Source organism: Amphiura filiformis, chromosome 3, assembly GCF_039555335.1.
Source record: "Amphiura filiformis chromosome 3, Afil_fr2py, whole genome shotgun sequence".
NCBI classification, from domain to species: domain Eukaryota; kingdom Metazoa; phylum Echinodermata; class Ophiuroidea; order Amphilepidida; family Amphiuridae; genus Amphiura; species Amphiura filiformis.
The window spans coordinates 26,983,765-27,007,653 of NC_092630.1; the positions used below are offsets into that span (position 1 = coordinate 26,983,765).

The 23,889-nt window shown below is 37.2% G+C and overlaps 1 protein-coding gene across 2 annotated transcripts in view; it reads right to left on the reverse strand.

Moving 5' to 3' along the window:
• Positions 1-457: 457 nt before the first annotated feature.
• The window catches only part of LOC140148302 (kelch-like protein diablo), a 37,082-nt gene continuing 13,650 nt past the window's right edge, over positions 458-23,889 (reverse strand). Inside the window, exons 7-8 of one of the 2 annotated variants that reach the window (XM_072170201.1) lie at positions 8,001-8,110; positions 458-3,425 (exon numbers count right to left, since the gene is read on the reverse strand). In XM_072170201.1, the coding sequence (XP_072026302.1) occupies positions 3,188-3,425; positions 8,001-8,110 (348 nt within the window). In that variant the 3' untranslated portion in view covers positions 458-3,187. The remainder of the gene's footprint in view (positions 3,426-8,000; positions 8,111-23,889) is intronic. The other variant, XM_072170200.1, reaches the window with a different exon arrangement.

Genomic DNA, 23,889 nt, shown 5'->3' on the forward strand with positions numbered 1-23,889 from the left:
ATCTATATTAAAGCTGCAATTATATTACTGAAAGTACATGTACAAAAAGGTCATGATTTAGAGGCTTTCAGCTGAATTTTGAACACAGGGATCCATGTAGACCATTGTATTGAAAAAGGGCAACTTTACAAATTTTTACAAATTTCGTCTCACAAAATATTATGGATCCATAAAAGTACATTAACATGTTGTAAATGAGCCACAAATTAATTTTATTGATGATGATAGTGATGAGACAACAGTAATAATTCATACATTATGGATATCTATAATCATTATTAGTTCACTAATTGAATCAAGCTTTCAGAGTGAATCAATGTCATTTGCCCCTATTAAATACTACTTGAATAATACCATACTCTTAGTAATTAGTACGATTTGAATAGAACTCATAAGGGATTTGATTTTCAGAGAGGGCGTGGGAGTTTGGATCGGGCAGATTTTTTTTTTTTTGCCACCAAAGGCAGGCTTTTTTTTCCAATTATAATGCATATGTGACCCCTCAGCACAACTGAGCCCGGATGTCGCCAGTGCCACTATTGAGATATGCTCCATCGAACTTAACAATAAACAATAGGAAACAAAGGGTTTATTGACTGTTTTATTGATTTTTCACTACTTAAATGTCAAGTACTATAGACATGATCATTTTAAAGCTAATTTCAAGCAGAATATTTTGGTTGAATATCTCAAAAATGATGATTGGCGACTTCAGGGCTCAGTTGTGCTGAGGGGTCACATATGTGATGCGATCAAGCAAAATGAGTCTTGATGACGATCAAAATCATAATTCAGTTTTCAATTTCATTATATGAGACATTCTCAGAGCTTTATTTTACTGAAAACCCCATCATAATTAGACGTATGGTTCCAGAGATATGACCATTTTAGTGTTGTTCAGAACAATAAAATACAAAGGAAGTTGAATATTAATATTGATTATATCTCAAAATCAATATTCCTGACATCCGACTCATTTTGCTTGATCGCATCACATACATCTTTATTTTTTGACTTTATGCACAGTTGAGTGAGGGGAATTTTCAGCTTTTTAGTGACACAAAACTACACAGCACCAGAACCCATCTTGCTGTGTCACCTTGTGATTTGAGTGGAATAGTATTCCTCCCTCCACCAATATGGAGAGATGGTAGAAGATCAACCACCATCCCTCCAATTATTTGTCTGTGTAACATAAATATATCATTTTGAGGGTCAAACAGTACCTTAAAATTATGTCCACTTCATTTGGCTACCCTAAACAAGTACATTGCTTTAAATATACTATAATTATAGGTGCTGACCACCACTGCAGACAAATAACTGATTTGCCAATTAATTTCTAAAATAGATGTAACATTATTGGCAAGAATAACGAACGCCACCTCACGGGATTTGGTTTAGGGTTATGTTAGCAGTTTTGGGTTAGGATCTGAGTTAGGATTAGGATCTAAGTTGGGGTTAGGGCTGGGATTCATATACATTTGTCATATACTTTTGAGTACTTGAGAAAATGTTAGTACACAAGTAGTACATAAACGTCACTTGCCTGCTTTACAATAAATACAATATCTTAACTTGTTCAAAAATACATTATTTTATAATTGACATTTTCCACAAAAGGGATACACACCTGTAAAAAATCATTATTATATACACCAGTAACCCTGTACATTACAAAAAAATACAGAGTTCTTTGTTTAGTACCTCAAAGCAGCACCTTAAGTATTTTATATCATTTGCCTCAACAGTGATGTCCCATATAATAGGCCTAGTAACCAAAATCTAGGCTTTTGTTGCATACCTTATTATAGTGAATAAAAAAAATGCAATGGAACCATAATTATTAGTATAGTTATATAACTAAATTTCATTATTACATGGCAGTGCATACTGAATCATATTTGTGAATGAAAAAAAACACAACAACATTGGAATGATGTTTATCCGGGAACAACCAAAAGAACAATGTCCTATAAACGAAACTAGGAAGGAGTGGCTTATAATGATGATTACCATTTTCCTATGTTCATATAAAACATTATTACACAACCATATTCTTATGCTCAGTTTTGGGGTGCCACAGCAGAACTACTGCAGGGCTACTCCAAGCTGGAGTGGCCCTGCAGTAACTTCAAAGCTATTCCACAGCTACTCCACCGTGAGCTACTGCATAGTGGGGTAGCTGTGGATCCTCTGAAGCTACCTCAGAGCTACTCCAGCTTGGAGTCATGTAGCTCTGTAGTAACTCTGCTATGTGCCACCCAATAACTCAATATTGGTGTGTATGTTTATACGACATCATCGACCTATCGGGTTGTTCCCTCAACGCCCATCTTATCTCATACAAGAACTTTGGTAAGAAGCATCTATGTACTTTAGGTGGGAAGTGACTGTTGAAAACAAAATAGTACTAAATACTAATTAGAATTAAATATAATCATACAAACTTGTTGACTGACTTGCAAGATAATAAGTATTACCATATTATCAGTCCTTTATACAATAACATATGCCCAAATAGAAAGCCATCTTTACTGGACTGGCCAAACAAAAAACAAAATAATATAAACTATATTTTAATAATTTGCATACATTTTCAAAGACAAGTTATTTCAAAACTTAACATACATTACAAGTAAAGGAACAAAACTGGGGCCAGTTTATGAAACAGGCTTAGTTGCAAGAAATTAACCATATCAAATTTTATCCCAGTACTTTAGATTTCCTGTCTCACATGCCTGTATCATTCTCCTTTTTTTCTAGTCAGTTTCTTTCAATATTATAATGGCTCAGTTCATATCTTTTGCATTGCATAACATTAATTCTTTGTACAATATTTCTGTATTAAATAAACTCCCATTGTAATATTTAAAATTTAAAAGACAATGAAGAGCTAAGGTTTTTGAAAATCCAATTAAGTTATGCCTCGGAAGCCATTTTGCATCCAAAACACTTGGACACAGCCAAAGTTGATATATTTCCTGGTACTTCAATTCCTCCTTCTTTCATTGCTATATAGCCAAATGGCAGACATTAAAAATTCAAAAACTCACTGAACATCTGGGACTTGAACCAAGAACCTTCATCAGTTATGCTCTTCCACCTCAGATCAGGTAAGAAATAGCAACAGTTTGATCTTACAGGGTGAACCATAATCTCACACCAACCAAACCTAGCATTTTCATTAAGAGCAGCACCCGAACCGTCTCCGAGGCGACTCCATACTACCAAGCACCACCCACTCATCTTTCTCGTCTTCGTACCTCTCCACCGATCTGAGGTACTCGCTACCGTCGTACCCTCCTAGTACGTACAAGCGCTTACCTACCACAGATACGCCCATTCCGCTACGAGGGTGGTTCAACATGCCTACTTGAGTCCAGATATTGGTTGATGGGTTGTAGACTTCAACAGATGAAAGACTGTTTAAAAGAAATGGAAAGAATAAAGAATACTCTGTTATTTTCAAATTGATTTTGCATAACATAAAAAATACCTATAGAAGGAAATTGGACCATGATGGATTGGCTTTTGAAAATGTTCAAAATCTACGGGTCAGGCGGATCAGGGAGTATATCTACGGGTTGGGTCGGGTCGATGTGAGTTATTGCCTAGTTTTAAAGGACCAGGGTCCTATCTGCAGGTTCGGGTCGGGATCAGCAAAAACTATATGCCAAGTATTAGTACAAATGAACAAAAGAGTGGACATTTCCATCCGCGATGTGAGATCTGAGTGAGAAAACTACGATTGTCAAGTAAATTACAATATAGGTTCACTCTTTATTAAAACCTTCAAGTGAGTGCAAGTGCGCATGGTGCATACAGCTGTACAGCATGCATCGGTCATCCAGGGACTGCCTTTTGAGGAGAGCAAGAGCAATCACTCTCTACTGCTCTCCATAAATCTGATATAGGAGAGTGATTTTTAGCTCTCCTTAGTTGACCATTCCCTCCCTGCATTCTATTGTAAGTGTAAACAGCCCCAGAAGAGCTATTTAATGCTCTCCTACAAACTCCAAAAGACAGTCCCTGGTCATCATTCCATAGTTTTCAAATGACATTTTATCAGATCTGAATTGGGAAAGGCTAACAGGCATTGGGACGAGGCTAGCAAAAGTTCCGATTGGCAGGTTCGATATGCCAAAAAAATCAAATGTGTCCGGATGATCCGCTAGAGTGTTCCAAATAGTTCAGGAGGGGTTGGACCAGGTTGGTATCATGCCAGGATCAGGGTGGAAAAAATCTTGCCCTGCAGGCCATAACTTGGGAATGACCAGATTGGTATAAATATCTGTGTGCATAAACTTCAACAAACAAAAATCCAGGACAAAAATAAACTGATGACAAATACCACTTTCCTCCCTTCCCTATTGTACCCCAAATAAGGTCAATGGTCATGTTGTAATATTATGTCTTCAACATGGGCCTGTCAGTTTGGAATGCATTCCAACATGTTCCCCATATGTGAGAAAGAAGGAATAATTTTCTCTGAGTAATTCTGTTTGTGTGCTTTTTCAGGTACATATTGCTTTCATGTATGCAATTATTTTCTCTGGTGGTGAAACCAAACAATTAACTTCTGATCTGCTTTATGGTTCAGCCATGCATGGTTCAGCCACTGGAACTTCTTGAAATTCCAATGGTAGTTTCAGCATTTCATGGGAATTGATGTGGACATGTGGAACTAAAATATTGCAAACCATCTTCTTCCCTGAATATGCTTAAAAACTCAAAAGCTATGTTCATAAGGGGTGGTGCAATAATTATGTGTACCCTGGGGTGGGGAATTATAAGAGGGCAAAGTTTTTTTGGCAAGCCAAACATGGGGGCAAGCATTTTTGGCAGGTTGAAAGGGAGGGTCAAGTGATTTTTGCCAGGTCAAAAAGGGGGGCGCAAGCAAATTTTGGCACAGATGTTTGGGCACCGTTTCTATTATGCCCCCAAAAAGTGTAGGAAAACTTTAGGGACACGTTCAAATATGCAAAGTTTCCTGCTCGTTGCACTTGCATTATATGATAAGACAAGTAAAATGGCAGACCATTTTGAGAAATCACCACCCTGGGGTACATATAATTATTGCACTGCCCCTAAATAACTTTTAACAGACTGCGTTTGCTGGGTAATCAATTAGGCAGTCATTTGATTTTTCAAGCTGTTCAGTTTTATTATACTATTTCAACATTCAGTTGATGTTTTCAACATACATTCTTCCCTGGACCATGCAGTTGAATTTGTTAAGTCAGAAAACATATAACTATAGACATCAAAATCATTGAAATTGAACAAGTTTGCACTCAGCCGAAAGTGTGTTGACCTTTGTCACTTTTCTGCTGTATTTAAGGTTGTAGATAGGGCAAACTATACCTTTTTGGATTTCTTATGACAGACAAGTAATTTGGTATACTTTAAAAAAAAATTTGGGATATTTTATAATTTTGACCCCTGTCTGACCATAATTGACCCCTACCAAAAATACCTGAAGAACACTTTGAAGAGGGCAGCCCAAGCCAAATTTGTTCAATATCCTTCAGACATGCCAAAAACACTTTCAAACCTTTATGCCAAAGATTTGGTCACCAAACATTTGCACTGGTCTCTTAATACTATACCTGATTTTCCCAGGTATCAAAATCTGGGAAATATTTTTCTCTATGCATGAATGCCATATTGAACAAAAAGCCTATACAAATAAAAGTGACTACCACAATGATATGGGAATGGTAGGTAAGAAGGAAGAACATCGATCAGACTTCAACCATCCACACAAATTACCGACTTTTGTTACTATCATCTACTATTTCCATGATAATACATTGCTGTTACTAATTAGCAATAGTAATGGACCATATAAAATATTATTCTCACAGTACCATAGTCAAAATACTGATTATATTGAAAAATCCTGATTTATGCAGTCGCATATCAAGTATAGCAATTAGCAATGCATTTTGTGGTCCATTCCCAATGCCATTAGTGAAATAAATATTTAGAGCTACCTTGTAAGGGGATGTTCAATAGGCTATGAGTCCTGGGGGAGGTCAAATTGGGGGTGGGGCAAGAATTTTTTTCGCACAATCCCTGATTTTTTTAATGATTTTGCAACACATTCAGATTCAGAATTTTTAATTGACATGAAATCTATTGTTTGTAAAATATTGCGATGAATCAAACAAAATGAGTCAGGTCTGGTAAACCTCTATTTTGAGACCTAGCCAAACCAAGCATGCAGCTTCTATTGTTTTCTATTGTTTAAAAAACACCATCCTGCACATTTCTCAGAAACATAAATGCTGTGACACATGGTTATCGGTAACCAGAGATGCCAGTCAGTGATGTCAAAAAATCCTGAAAATGAAATGGCAAAAAATTTCCTGCAAAATGTACATTGCCTATACATTTGTACTAGGATAATCCGAGTAAAATTTCCTGAAATCAGGAATAATGGGTAGGTGTAAAGGTGTAAATAAATTTGGTGAAAATGTCCAAATGGCAAAAAGCCTACAGTATGCCATCTTGATAGCCTTGTACTTGATAGGTACTTGATCCTGATTTGTCAAAATGGCATATTTTTGAAGGAAAAATAAGAAGAGCTGGCTGCTGACATAGCATTTAAAAGGTAGACCCAAATGTTGTACAAAACAAAAGTCTGATATCAAATCTACATCATCGCGACATTTGCAGTCATGCAACAGTAGAACGGTATAACGGAAGAGCGTCTCAAGTGTTGCATTACAAGATGCAGTATTATGGGAGAGAACTGACATTATTTATTGTTCATTTTTTTTGTGCTGCACATTTTATGACAGTATATGCCTGATATGGCAAGAACAGCCCATTAGTCCACCAGGTCATTTAAAGGAGGATTTCGTGATCCTAGCATCCTCTTTTTATGACATTTTTCAGTAGATATCCACGAAAAAAGCTTATTCCCAAAATTTCAGTTGATTCCGATTTTGTGTTTGCGAGTTATGCATGATTTATGTGTATACACTGCTCCATAGACATTGTGTTGTAATTTCGTTCTGGTATACCAGAACAAAATTCAAATTTCACAATATCTTTGCCAAACGAATTAATCTGCAAGAAATATTTTGTACATAAACATCATGTAGCCAGAGGTTTCCAGTGATATAAAAATCTCAACTTTTTTTGAGAAAAGTGGGGGATGATGCTGTGGATCACGAAATGCCCTTTTAAAATGCAAAAAGAGTTTAAGTTAGGGTTTAGCGCAATTTAGGTTCGGAATATGACTATAAGGTTAGGATTAGGGTTAGTGTTTGGGATAGGGTTAGGCTCAAAGGTAGGATTAGAATCAGGGTATGTTTAGGGTTAGGATTATGGCTTAGATTATAGTGTTAGTGTGAAAAAAGTCTAGAGTTAGGATTAGGGTGAAGTTACGGGTTAGGTCAAGATTAGTATTTATAACAAAGTTTTCGGACTAATAACCCTTTGCACCATTGACCTGTAACCGAATACTACCAAAATCTTTCAAAGAGGGAGTCTGTCCCCTCCACGCTGTTTGGGAGCAGCGTGGCCCGCAGGAGCTCTCCCCGTGGCTCATCTGGTAAAAACCGTAATGGCGGGGCAGATGACCCATGACAAAAGACCTTGTTACAGTCGGTTCCAATCAGGGTAACAAGCCCGATTGTGGCTCATCTGGTAAAAACCGTAATGGCGGGGCAGATGACCCATGACAAAAGACCTTGTTACAGTCGGTTCCAATCAGGGTAACAAGCCCGATTGTTGGCTACACTTGACTGTCCTGCAAAAATTCCCCGACCAGCTATCTACGGCGACCCCCTTCGTTCACCAGGTCACTTGTGCCTGGCCGAAGTTTCGTCAGCGTTATCTCCTAGATTTCAGCTGTTAATGCCTACATTGTACATATGCTCGACATAAAAAAAAACCCTGCCCTTGTTGTTTTCACCCCCTGTTGACCACAGAATATATGCAAGGAGAACTTGCATTACTTGAGGAAACAAACAACAAATACATACCTTAGACTGTGATGACATCCGCCAACGACATAAATAAGATCCTTGTAGACTACAGCATTGACCATGGAACGTGGACTGTGCATGGAGGCTACAGTCTCCCACTGATTGGTCTGCAAAAATAAATGCAAAACAAACAAAAAGATAAATACAAATATATCGTATACATAATATGTCTATTCCAGGGGTTCTCAACTTTTAAATTCCTTAAAATTAAATGCAATTCAAAAATGTAGAGAATTTGAAGTTCCATTTTATCCATGAGAATGGAGGGGACTGACTAAAGGGTGGAGGTTCATGGGGGAAGTGCCCCTGGAAGCTCCTGGATTTTTAACCTTTTTATAATTAAATGGCGTAAGATGGCTTTCCTTGGACATGATTTATTGATTTAAAATCAAGTTATATAAACTTTTCCCCCCTTCCTAGCCGACGTGCACCGTTTGGAATGCAGCAAGCAACAATGCACCACAATTGGCGACACATGGCCAGTTGAAGATTCCTACTATCATTGACTATACAATGATGCAACAACAACACATGAAAAACATTACACAATACTGATGTGCCTTGCTTGTGATCTTTGAAATAATCCATATAATTATCACTGCAAGTGTTCTTTTAAAGCCATATTATAACATTTTCAAACAAAATGGATTAGCATTTCTTTGCCTTAAAAATGTTAGCTTTTACTGTCAGATATATCCCCTTTTAATTTTGAGCCGAACAACTATGGCAAAGCAAAGAAAATTGGAATTTACTACCAGCGCACATGTCGCCAATACGTACCACTCCTTCGGTCATGTTATGGTACGACCCTTTGTTGTGTATATCACTGTCCCGCACGCCGTGTACGTACTGTGTGTTATGAACATCGTGTATGCGTTCGACTAATAATTCCATCGTAATAATAAAACGCCGGTTCCATCGTTTTATTCAAAATCTCGGATTTTGACAAAACTACAACACCTATAGTCTTGATTTTTGCAGGGTATATTGGTTTAATAAAGTACAATATAATTAATCGTGTAAAAAAAAGAATTTTAAAAATTCAGTGAGGGCGTCCTCCTCAGCAAATGTTACAATATGGCTTTAACTAGATCTGCAAAGTTCATAATAATTAATATAATTTTTCTGAATGAGAAACCAAAAAAAAAAAAAAACACACATAAAAACATGGGAAACAACTTAAAAATGAAAAGTTCAAGAGCTATGCGTGCAGTCACCTCAGACAGAATTAATATTGAATCATAAATAAATTAACAACCAAATAAATTATATAAATAAATTTACAGAACAAAACAAAACATTGACATTTGCTAAAAAATCTCCATCTTTTCTCCACTTTAGGCATGAATGCATATCACGATAAATTATGCATCTCCGTTATCAGACTGCTGTAATTAATGCTGCCTAAAGGCATACTGTAATCCTGTAGCTTGTTATTAATGGGATCGTGCATTACATTAGCTTCCATCTGTGCTTCCATGCATACAATTATGATCATCAGACCTTCATTAATTAATTCTGATTAGCTATGGGATAAAACAAGTTTAGGAAGCCATGATTATAAATTGTGCAATTTTTTTTGTATCTACAGCTTCATTACGAACATAATAAATAATGATCTTGAATTGATGTTAGATGGCTTGTTTTAAATCAGTTTTAAAAGCATTGCAGCAATGAGGGGCGGTCAAAAAGTTCCTAGAATAAGGTATGCTACTTCGTCGCACGGTAATGAATTTGGTCTCAAACAATTAGATGTATCATTCAACAAGATTGGAGAAATTTTTATTTTTTACCCGAGTATGACCTTTTGTGACCTCTATCAGTCAAATCCCAAAATGCCTTCACATCTTAAAATAAACTTTGGACCGTGTACTCCATGTAAGCAAATTATGATGCTTCTATCAGAAAGTGCACAATTATTTGGCTTAGCAACTTAACTAGTGGTACGGTAACTGAGACCATTAGGTACAATGTATTAGGTCTCACGATTGGCAAAATGCTGTACCATAAAAAAATTTCAAGCTAATGAAGTGAAGAGACACATCAATTGATGGATCAGATTGACAGATTCACTTTGGTTATAAGCACATTAATGAAAAAACAGGATGTATGTGTATATATCTCTTTTAGGGTGTGGCAGTACCACTCTCAAATATTTTATGTCAGCTTTTATATAAATATTAAAAATGTTAGCATTATTCTTGGTTTCTTGCTGGTGCATGCTTCTACAACATGTTTAGTGACATAATCGCCTTTCTTCTAAAAAAAACCAACAACAACAATAAAATGAAGTTTAATACGGCATACATTTGCTTCAAGAAAACAATGCAATGTGCGTATAGCACATATATTAACTTGCTAATTATGATAATTATAGATTTATCAAATTTACACTGAAAATGGTGGGGTGTTTTCATATTTGTTTTTATACATCAATGCATGGAAGGGATGATATTTGACAAAATTTAGAAGAAAATGTATAAATCCTAAACCAATAGGGTCACCCTCTTTAACGTCCCATATTACTGAGTTTTTAATTAAATTTTCTGTTTTCCATAGTTTGCATCAGTGACTATCTCAAATTTCATGTTCATAACATGCTGTACACATTTTATTAGATCATTTTTATTTTCAGAGTAACTGTATCTTCCAGACTTCCACGCACATGTAGTCTGACGAGTAGGACTTTTTCTCTTATTTACCAGATTTTCAGCTCAGACAATGATCACTATCTCATACAGCACAAGAAAGACGAATCGCGCGCGAAAGTCCGGTGACCGTGCCTCCCCGGGCGGGGCAGTAACTGGACTTTCGCGGTCAATCTTTCTAGAGAGATCAGAGTCTGCATGAGTATAGTTGGTAACTAAGAAATAAAAGCAGGTCCTATTTGTTGGACTACGCACATGTTAATATTGTGTTAATATTTTCAATTTTTGTTTTGGCATAAAATAAACTGATAGTATAGGAACCTTGCAAACTGATATTAAGGATACTGCAATTTTCTTTCTATAGTTTGATCAGCTCATAATGGGTGGGAATTGTTCTCTACTTCTCTAAAAGGTTAGAAATGTCACCTCGGTTTGACTGACAAATTTTCCAAAAAGTAAAGTTATTGCCAAAACAATAAAATACACTTTTTCTATTGTAAAATTTTGTGCAGAATCTGAATCTGAAGTCAAAAATGCCTACAGTGCTTTTGTTTTCAAAATCCAAAATTCCTATGGCAATTTCCTATACAAAAAAGTGTGACCAGGGCTCTAAAATGGGCATATCAGATTGTTAAAAAAATCCAGGCTTTTTTAATATAAACAGTGAGCACCAATAACTCCGGGGGTACTTGTCATTGACAAGGGGGTATCATGCGTGACCACAAAGTTTCAAATAGCACCCTAAACAAGTATTTACGAGGTCTGAAAATGCACCCCTAAACAAGTATGACAAGTGCAATTTCATACCCTAAATAAGTATTGACATTATTTTTGCCCACATTAGAAGCAAGTAAATCAGTCATATATTTTGACTCTAAAACCCTTCATGATAACTGGGAAAACAAAAATTCAAAAGTTCATAACTTTTATTAACCTTTATTACATATACATTTGTCTCAAAGGACCCTAAACACTGATTTATTGTACAAGGTATACCAATGGCGTAGCCAGCTTTCTTGGTCAGGGGGGGCAAAATAAAATTTTTGGGGCACAGACGAAAACAATTGCAGTTGCATCATACAATACATAGTGACTGTATGTCTTCCAGCTTCCCGAAAAGGACCTTATTGGGATGATGTGAGCACGTAGCGCGAAAAAAATGGTATTTTACACTATTTTCGCCCATTATCCGGCTAAAAAAGGGCTTTATTGTTACAATATGCGCGCGTAGCGCGGAAAACTTTGTATTTTACACTATTTTGGCCCTGAATTTTGCTAGAAAAGGGGCTCCTTGCCCTTTTTCTTTTCCTTTGCCCTCCTGATTTTCTCTTTCATTTTTTGTCAGAGGGGCACTTTTTCTCTCATTTTTTGTCAGGCTCTGAAAAAAAAGTGATAAATGGATCATCATTAAAGGTTAAATCAGCAGGGTCATAGCTAGCCACCCGTCTGGCCGTCATTTTAGACGGCCAGTTTGCTCCTGGGATGGGCAAAATTAATGCCTTTGACAGATGCTATATTATAAATTGTATGTTTTGAGAAGCTAATTGACCTTTTTAGTAGACCCAATTTGTAGAACAAGGCCATATCAGCACATATTTGAACTCTTTGAAGCCCCAATGGGCTATAGATGTCTGGTAAATGTTTTAGAGGTCAAATTAGGACAGGCAATTTCATTCAAATGACGGGCAACCCTCAACCCTCAGTGATTCTAAATGAAGGCTCCAAAATTTTGTCACACAAAAATGGTGTTTTTCGGACAAAAATGACCCAAAATCAATATTTTTCTCAAAAACTATACTAGAGACAAGGTTTTAAGTGGTAAAATTAGAAACTACATACAATTTTACCCCAGAAATGACCTATAAGCATAAGCACATGTATGTTTTATTGTTATTTTCACCCTCAAATATTTTTTTCACGCTTGTGTCAGTCAAATCGGGGTGAGTTCTCTCGGATGCTGTCTTAGGCTTTTACCACTGTGCTGAAAAGTAGACCCATGTTAAGAGTGATATAGTTGTCCTGTCTGGTCTATATTTTGTATATAAAATAAAGTAGACTAATTATAGGACATGAATTAATGATTTGTGTTATTTCTGGCGAGATTCGACAATTCTCGAAATAAAATATATTGATATTAATCCACGATGTTAAGGCCCGCCCATTAGGCCCCTAACAGTCAATTTTGAGTTTCCCGTCACATAATATAATTTCTGAAAACAAGTGAGGTAACTTTTTCATTATTCATTATTCATTATTTTTCTGCCTTTCATTATATGACCAACACGCATGTAAAATGTGTTGTTATTTGCTGCTCACTCACTTGAAGATGGATCTTTAGCCCAAATGAGATTCATAAGTATATTAAAAAGAGTCTGCAAGGTTGACAGCAAAATGTATGTTTTGATTTTTCTTTTTCCACAAAAAATAAAGGGATATTCATAATTTTTTTGCAAATATAACCAGTTTTTATCTGTATTTTTGGGAAAATCACAATAATGAAAGTGAGGGTCAGAAAATGAAGTGAAGGCGGGTGACGGGAAACTCAAAATCGACTTTCCTTGGCCTTATGAGCTGATCAAACTGTACATATGATATAAACTGATTACAGGTGGGTTGGAGATGAGCATGCGGTGTTTGCGCTCAAATATTGAAACAAATAAAGATGACACACAAATATGGATTCTATTTTATAAGAGATCACAAGGCTACATTTGTAAGGGGCGTCATTTCTGACCCATTGTTCATGATTTTTCTCAGGATGGAAAAAATGTCGTTTTGATATAGGCTATTTATTGGCCCATGGAAGTCCATGATTGGTATTAACTCAAGAACTGCAAGACCTATCTAGGTGGAACTATTATGCAATATTTGGCTTCCTTGACTCATTTTAAATGGCCAAACTAGACAAATATGGCTCCTGTTACCACACTCTATTTAGTATTAAACTGCACAAAAAATACATCACTTTTAATATTCACAATGTTAGACAGTGTAACAGCTGTGGCTATATTAAACACATAGGGATAGCATACAGGGATACAAAATGTAGGCTGAGCAATGAACAGGGTATGTGTCTCATTAGGGAAGTGGTCTCATTAATATCCCATTGCAGTACTCTATCTGATAATGCACAAAGCACTCACTGTACAGGGTGTGTCACAAGTAAAATCCCACTTCATTTATGATAACATGAACAGAGCATTGCACAGGGTGTGTCAAAATATCCTTTCTTAAATGTATGACACTGTACGAACAATGTTGTATGAAAATATCAGGCTTTAAAAGTAACATGAAGCATTGTTTTTAAAATAATCCAAATATCTAATTTAGTGATTGAATTGGATTATTTTCCAAATAATGCACATCTTAAATGGGCATTTCATGATACACAGCTTCATCCCCCCACTTTTTTTTAAAAAGTTGAGATTTTTATACCACTGGAAACCTCTGGCTACATAATGTTTATGTACCAAAAATTTCTTGCAGATTAATTCGTTTAGCAAAAATATCATCAAATTTGAATTTCGTTCTGGTATAGGGTGTAGATTTAAATGGAGTCACCCCTCGGATTAGTTTTCACCATATTCACCGGGTGAAAGACCCCACTGCAAGACCAAGAACACAAATATGATAATTATTGTACCAAAAATGACTTTTGAAAATCAAAAAGTCACAGTCACATTTTGTTCTATTTTTTATCAAAAATTCCAACAACAAAAAGATGCATGGGCATGGATCGAATCAGAAAATATGATACCCCTTTTGAGACTAGAACAGATAAATTTGATATCCCTAGCGGGACTAGGAGAGACTACAATGAACTTGATAGCCCTTGTGAAAGTCCCAAGACTAGTGCTAGACTCCCTATTTTTGGATCCAGCATGGGTACCCAGCCCATAGGCCACATTGACCCCCATTTATCAACTCCCTCTCACCCATGACCCACTGACCCCCTTTTTTATTTTACTGAACTCCCTCTCACTCAATGACCCCCTTTTTTGTTTTCCTGTCACCAAATGACCCCCTTAGATTCTCATGAATTTTGGACACATTTCTGATAATCTCTCATTGAATGACCCTGTTTTTTCATTATATTTTCTTGAAATTTTTCAAATTTTTTTAAATTTTGATGACTTTTTGAAAATTTTGTATCAACTTGACCCAATATTTTCCCAGTCTCACAGAAAGACCCCCCTTTTTGGTAAAATCTTCCCCAGTCTCACAAAAAGACCCCCGTTTTGGGGGCCTTCACTCCGAAAGACCCCCTTTTTGGTGTCTAGCCTCTCACCGAAAGACCCCTAGTCTCTAAAGACCCTAGTGTCTGCACATCACTTCTTAAGTCGAGTGCCCTCCCCGGGCCCAGCCAGAATTCAAGTACCCTCCCCCATGGCCCCAGTCACCCATTCAGGTAACCCCATTTGAAATTCACACTCCCTGTGTGGAAGATTAAGGTCATGTCTTCCATAGGGGTAATGGATTTCAACTGAAATAGACCAATTCAACAGTTGGAAGTGGTTATATAATATTAGGCCAAGGTTTTTACTTGGCCTTGCTACATAGGCCTATGCATTAGATCTCTTCCTTCCAAATTACCCACTATAACCACATTATCAACCTCAAAAGGTGGTACAACCCCGGTCCCCGCACTCCGTGCATCCGCTGAGCATTCATGCTCGTCGAAAATTCACAAATAAAGGGGTGTATTCAGATGAAGAAAGCGATTCAAAACACACACAAAAAATGGGGTGTTTTTTCAAACAAAGTGTTCGCGAAATTAAAAAAAAAGGGTATTTCCATCGAGCAGCCAACGTGTTTCTGCCAGAAAAGAGTATATTAGAAATATCATTCGCATTTTAGCGAAAATAGGGGTATTGTCGAAGGGCAAATAATTCGCGAAATCGCTAAAAAAAGGGTGTTTTTCCCCTAAAAATTCGCGAAATGAGATGCAAAAGGGGGTGTTTTTAAAGTTCACCGACAAGCATGAATACCCGCGGATGCACGGAGTGCGGGGACCGGGGGTACAACCGGTTGACATTGACATGGTTAACTCCCATTTCTGCACCAACCTTCTGATCTGTTTCTGCTGGGGCTATTACCACCATTTGCTTGGTAGAAACATGTTAAAAACTCATTATATATCCATTTTTGTCAATTTAAGATAAGGTCAATATTAAGGAAATAAGAAGAATGAAAGTGCTACTTTTGTGATCCCATTTTCAAAAATTTACCTTGGAATCTTTAACTAGAGAGTCAATGTAAAGCCAGCATTATTGGGCAGATTGTGCCTAACACAAAAAGATTGCATCATCACGTTTTAAGTGACTAAACTGCCTGCTTGCTAATTAATGCAATCTACCAACAATTTTCTTACCATAATAAACCCTCCCCCTCCCCTGGCACATCATCAATTTTTGATGGGTATGCTCCCTTGGAATTCTCGGGGGTGGGAGTTCTTTGGGAGCTGATACAAGGCGGTTCTCGAACCACGAGTCTCGCCTGCTTTTGTGACCTCCTGCTTTTGCGATAACTGTTGGTAGAGAGGTAAATGAATTTGGCGGTTATCGGCTGGGCACGACTATCTGGCCGATGGTAACTGTACCCACCAAGTTTCATGACCATACGACAGTTCTTACTAATTTGATCTCAGATGACCCCTGGTGACCCCGAAATGACCTTCCAAAAATTTGGCTTTAAATGTTGACTGTACCCACCAAGTTTCATGTCCATCCAACAGTTTTTACTAATTTGACCTCAGATGACCCCGAAATGACCTTCCAAAAATTTGGCTTTAAATGATGTCTGTACCCACCAAGTTTCATGCCCATACGACAGTTTTTACTAATTTGACCTCAGATGACCCCTGGTGACCCCAAAATGAACTTCCAAAAATTTGCCTTGAAATGTTGACTGTACCCATCAAGTTTCATGCCCATACGAGTTTTTAATAACATGACCTCAGATGACCCCTGAGTGACCTAGGATTCCCCCGTAATGACCTTCCAAAAATTTGGCAAAACCAAAGAACTATTTCATCAAATAAATCAAAACAGAAAGATGCTTCCTTTACGAGTTATCATTCATTGAAAGTGCTACTTTGCTATACTTTACATGGAAAGCGACTATCTTAAAGTCGTCATATTTCCTTAATTACATGACCGATCAAGCTGTTATTGGGATATGTGATGCACAGTTGAAAATTAATTATTAAAAGATTTGGTGACCTCAGTTGACCTTTGACCTTGTATGTGACCTTTGACCTCACGAAATTGGATAAAGTATGTTGCGCTGAAAAATCAAATTTGGCAATACCAAAGAACTATTTCATCAAATAAATCAAAACAGAAAGATGCTTCCTTTACGAGTTACCACTCATTGAAAGTGCTACTTTGCTATACTTTACAAAGAAAGCGACTATCTTAAAGTCGTCATATTTCCTTAATTACATGACCGATCAAGCTGTTATTGGGATATGTGATGCACAGTTGAAAATTAATTGACCTTTTCGGTAAATCCCATAACCCTTTGCGAGTACACCTGAGAACTCGTCATTTGACGTCACGCCGACTTGCAATGCGCCAGTAACGATGTTCGATAAGCGATGTGCGCATCGGCGCGAGCGGCGTGGCGCAGAATGACGAGTTCTTAGGTGTACTCGCAAAGGCTTATGGGATTTACCGAAAAATCAATTATTAAAAGATTTGGTGACCTCAGTTGACCTTTGACCTTGTATGTGACCGTTGACCTCATGAAAATCTAATCAGGTCGAGTACCTCTGGCCACGCAACTCCCCACCAAGTTACATCACTGTACCCCATACGGATCTCCAGATAATCTGTTCACAAGGTATTTTGCTTATTACGCATATATTATGCAAATTAGGTACTTAATTACCATATTTTATGCTCAAAATCTAATCAGGTCGAGAACCTCTGGCCCGCTACTCCTCACCAAGTTACGTCACTGTACCCCATACGGATCTCCAGATAAGCTGTTCACAAGGGTTTTTTGCTTGATACGCATCAAATACGCATAAATTATGCAAATTAGGTACTTAATTAGCATATTTTGCGCTGAAAATCTAGTCAGGTCGAGAACATCTGGCCACACTACTCCCCACCAAGTTCGTCACTGTACCCCATACGGATCTCCAGATAAGCTGTTCACAAGGGTTTTTTGCTTGATACGCATCAAATACGCATAAATTATGCAAATTAGGTACTTAATTAGCATATTTTGCGCTGAAAATCTAATCAGGTCGAGAACATCTGGCCACGCTTCTCCCCACCAAGTTACGTCCCTGTACCCCATACGGCTCTCCAGCTAATCTGTTCACAAGGTATTTTGCTTATTACGCATAAATTATGCAAATTAGGTACTTAATTACCATATTTTGCGCTCAAAATCTAATCAGGTCGACACCCTTTGGTCATGCTACCCCCTATAAAGTTTCATCATCATAGCACTTACGGTTCTCAAGATAACGCGTTCACAAGCTTTTTCCGAACACACACACGCACACACACACACCCCCACACACGGACACACACACACCATAGTGATTACTAAGTCTCTCCCTGAACATTCAGGCGAGAAAAGGGGGTCTTTCGGAGCTGCAAACAGTCAAAATCAAGGGTCTTTCTTGGCTTTCTGGTTGAAAATCAGTTAGGAAAAACCGGAAATGTGTGGAATAAGCAATTTAGGGGTCTTTTCTAGAGCTGAAATTATAAAAATCTGGGGTCTTTCAATGCTCTGTTTTGGTCAACTTCAGGGGTCTTTCAGAGCTACGCTGTCCAAAAACAGGGGTCTTTGCGGGGGAACATACCCGTACATGGTCATTTGCATTAAGTGCCCCCTGCCCTGCCCCATGGCATTGGCAGGGCTTCAGATTCAACAAGAATCACAGAATCGAGTCTCGTAATGATTCTCGTAACATTTCTTGCGAGAATCAACTTCTTTCATTGAATCATGCAGCAAGTAATGTGACTCGGATGTTTTTGATTGTTGCAAATTGGCACAAAATTGAAGCCCCTGAATGACATGATTGTATACCTTGTGCGTAAACTAATTTTGACTTTACTCTGCACAGACAACATTCATGTTGTAAACATGAAGGTGAACAACTTGCCAGAGTACTGGTAATGATAGACCGCCAAGGTCAAATTTCACTATGTGGTAATATCATGAAGCTCAGTCACGTACGTCCACCACACAGCTACCTGTTTGCCGCACCTATATGTATTGCATACTTATTGTTCCGGGTTCCGTAAATAAGCCGCACAAACTTTTCTCATTGCTCGAGGAATTTCCCTAATATTAAAGGTACACTAGACGACCCAATTTATTGACAGCTTCATAAAATTGAGATACTGGAGTTATTCACAGATTTTAATTATAATGCATATTATTATTTCACTCACAAATGATGCACATTGTACAATGTAAAGGGTGATATAGATATCTGACTACACATCTAAAACATACAATCCTCTTCAAAAAATACAAACCACAGGAGGCTATTATTAAATAGATATGTACAGAAACATTAACATGTTCACAATCCTTGCATTGCTTACATGTATGTCTGAGGACATGAAAACTTATGACAAGCCCAAAAGTAAGCCCAAAAGTTCTCAGTAGCATTGCATGTCCAATGACCTGAAAAAATACTAAAGCCCAAAAGTCCTCTGTATGTCTGTGTGCTGACATGTCAAGTCCTCGCGAGGTTAATGCTCAGCAGAGGATGTTAGCTATAGCAGGGGGGTAGTAGGACATATGACCTTGTTTTTTCAACGTTTCCTTCCTGAGGATGAGTGTCGAGGTCCTCGTTGTGTTGTTCAATTGAAGTATGGAAGCCAAACACAATCAATTTTACATTCCTCCTTAGGGTGTTAAAACTTACAAGTAAGGTGCTTTGGAATCAATGCACTCTCTGAATAAGATTAAGATTACTTTTCATAGCTTATCATGGATGAAAGAACAGATTATAGCGATTTCACCTTATGTGAACTATGAATTGTTAAAGCCAACAAATTTTATTGCACAAAAATGTACATATTCATACCCCAATCAGCACAAACATCACAATTCTGTACTTCTGGGTTTCAGTCAAAACCATTTCCCCTTTTTCATTTGAAATGCAGAAATATCAGCATTAATTATAAACAAGAAATGTCTTTAAAAAAGACAATGCCATGGTCTTTCATGACATATCAGCATTAAATTATAAATAATTATGCTGATTATAATTTGACCATGATTTGATATTTTCCAAAAAAACATTAATTATTGTAAACTAAATCAAATAGTAATACTACTGGTTATAATATTTCAAACATAATTTAATACAAATTCAATAACATTACTTTAATACTAATATAATGCCTCCAGTATCCTTTTAGCTTCGGCAAAGTAATATTTTAGCACCTTTAAAAGTGTGGGTGTTCACGCTAGCTGCCTACACCTCATGCAGTTTCAATTGATTTATCAGCATGAACAATATTCAATAGACAAAATACACAGACCTCTCAACCTTACCAACAAGCAACCCAGCCCACACAGGTTCAAAAGACTTTGCCAAAAAAAAAAGGGTATACATACATATAAGGCTAAGTAAAAAATAAAACATGTTTCACGTCCGGGTTTTCAAAAAAAAAGGAGGAAGAGGGGCTTTTTATTTTCTATTTTTTATCGCAAAATTGGTGTAAATACCCATACTTAGAGCTGTTTTAGCGTACAATCCGTACATACAATAATGCCTGTAAAAAGGAGGAGGCCCTTTTTTATTTGTTGTTCTGAGAGTTACACCCCCTCTAATGATCACAAAACCTTCCTAAAATGTTTCTCGTGTCTTAACAAGGCTATAGAAAGCATCCCAACTTCCCAGACATATTTTTTGAAAAGAAAAAATAAAAATTTATTTGAGAAAACCTCAAAAAAGGAAGCGGGAGGGGACGTGAAACATGTTTATTTTTTTATTTGGCCTAATGCTTTATTTTCAATTTAAATGTCCTGCATAATTTATAGTATAGTTCAAGAAAGCTGGGCCTCTTTGAAAATATTAACCAAACAACACATTGATTGTGGCAATTTCCAGTACACATGGTATAGGCATTGCAGGGCTGTAGCAAGGTTGGGCCAACATTGGAATAAAGCAATAAAGAAAGACATAACAAATTTCTCAAAAAGTAGGGAGGCCATGGTCTCTCCCCTTGCTCTGCCCAAGGCATTATATCATCCTAAATTTACCTCAAATATTATTTAAGATTCGGCGAAACGCCAGGCTAAACCAAATATTAACAAACAATAAATTGGAGGTACGCCTATTCGTGAATAACACCAAAGTCAAACAAAGTGAATAAATAAAACACAAAAAAAGGTACAAAAACATGACAAACAGACAAAAGAAGCAAATTTAAGGAAATAATAGGGAAAATACATGGAAATATTGGCTAAATGAGGTGGGATTGGATAGCCAATTTGAAGGCCAGAAGGGAAGTGGACTTGACAATATATAAACCACAGAAGAGAATTCTATAAACACATCCTTTTGGAAAATGCACTGCATGTTAGAGAAAATTGGGTACATGTACAGTCAATTTTGCACACACAATTTTAAACCACACATGACAATTTAGCACTGGCAATACCTGTAGTGTTGACTGAGAACTGTACAAATGTATTTGACCTAAATAATACAATGCTCTGGTAATGGGGTCAATGAGGCACCTGGGGCCTATTAATCTACTTTTCATACAGTTGTTCAAAGAAGTCAAAAGGATATTTTCCATACACAACAAAATAATGTTGCATGGGGCTGTGCAATATTTGGGTGTACCCCAGAGTAGTGAATTCTCAAAATGGTCTGCCAAAAATTGCTTGCCCCCCCCCCCCTTTGGCCATGCCAAAAAATCTTTGCCGCCTTTTGACGTGCAAAAAAACCTTTGCCCCCCCTTACACATGTAAGATTTTGAGAACCCAAATTTAAAACCTTTAGGCCTAATTAATTGTCTCATCATATAATGCAAGCGCAGTGAGCAGGAAATGTGGCATATTTGAACGAATTCCTAACGTTTCCCTACACCTTTTTAGGGCGTTAATAGAAACGGTGCACAAAATGTGTGCCAGAAATTGCTTGCCTCCCTGCTTTTGACCTGCCAAAAATCACTTGCCCCACCCCCCTCCACTTTTGTCCTGCCAAAAATGCTTGCCTCCCCCCCCCCCCCTTTGGCCTGCTAAAAAAACTTGTTTCCCCCTCTTATAATTCACCACCCTGTGGGTACACATTACATCACCTAATTCACAGCAGGAACAAGAGTTGCACAAATCTCACATACATTGCAACTCAATGCCCAAATAGTTTTCCTGTGATCAAGTTTAAAAAACAAGTGCACTCACAGGGAGCCCTTGAACACACCTATCCTGGATTTCTCTACCAGATGTCGATTTGTACAAAAATTCCTTCCCACAATACAATATGCATATTACATATCAAAAAAGATGGATTAACCTCTGAACTGTAACTATTGTTATGCAATATGCCTATTACCTTGTGGAAAGGACTTTCGGTACAAAATGACTTTCAGTATAAACTGACTGGAACAAGAGCTGCACAAATCTGCACAAATCTGGCATACATGTACACTGGCATAACTTGCACAGGAAATAATGGGACTAATAATTTCCTATTATGTATGCACTTTTGCATACACATTGGAGAAATATAAAACTTCAATTAAATAGAGGGCAGTATTTTTGTTCACTGCTCAATGACACTCATCAGGCAGAGGGTAGGACATGGGATATATAGATTTTCTTTCAAATCAGGGATGCCAGTGGTTGATGACAAAATTTCCTGAAATGGTTGAAAATTTCCTGAAAATTTACCTTTGAGTATAATTTTGCACATAAATATCTGAGCAAAATTTCCTGAAATCAGGAAATTTCCTGAAGTCTGGCAATGTGATTCAGAAAATCTTAATTAAATTAATCCAACATGATGATCCAACAAGTGATGCGATCAAGCAAAATCAGTCGGAACTCGGCAATAATAAATTTTCAGTTTCCTATAGGATAGTAAAAAGCATTTACAAAGGTGAATTTTGCAGAAAATCCCATTGAAATTGAACAACCAGTTCCAAAGATATGAGCAATTAAAGTGTTTCCAAAACAAGAGGAAACAAAAGGAAATATTTATTTTGTTTGGCTATATCTCAAAATCAATATTTCCAAGTTCCGACTGATTTAGCTTGATCGCATCACATATTTATGATCATGATGTTGAGAAAAGTCAACCACCTTGGATTTTGTGAACAGGCTAGAACTAAAACAACACTCAATAAAATTGAAGCTCACCATCATGTGTCTCACTCTCATTTTTTGTTAGTTTGGAAGCAATTATATGGTCTTGTAAGCTATGGCTTCAAGTGTATCACCATTGGAAGTTGGAGTGACCATGACTGAGGTGGTTAACCCAAACTCAATAAAATATTACAAACTATTACAAAGTAAAACCAATGTGCATGCATGCATCCCATGTGATGGCATGATGCAAAAACTCTAAGTCAAATACGCACACTTTCATCGACTGGCCAGCGAAAGACCTGTTGCTACTAGTGGGTGATCTTGTGCTTGGCACCCAAAGGGTCTGTGGTTCGAATTCTGGGGGTGCCATGCAGTACAATACCACAGATGACACGCCACCTCCTTGAGCGCTTGCAATTTGGGCATCGCAATCAGAGGGAACTGAGCAAGTTTTAGGGGTGCAACTGCTTTGTTCATCTTTTTTACTTTTTGTTTATCCTTTTTTGTTCCTTCTTTTCTTTCCGATCGACAAAAACCCCTTTTAGCATCAGGGTTAAACTAACGTTTTGTGTCAACATTCATATGATATATGTGATGTGATCAAGCCAAATGAGTCTAATGTCAAACAAAATCAAAATTCAGTTTTCAATCTCATTATATGAGCAATTCTCAATTTTTGCTGAAAACCCCATCATAATTAGATTTACGGTTCCAGAGATATGGCCATTTTAGTGTTGCTCAGAACTATAAAATACAAAGGAATCAATATTCCCAACATCCGACTCATTTTGCTTGGTCGCATCACATATTAAGAAATACATTGTAAAAATGCCTCACAAATTGGGGCAGCTTGATGTCCCCCTTCCCAAAGATTATTATCACCAAGTATGTTAGAAGCAGAGTTATGACCATAATTAAAGATTTTTGGGTTAACATGT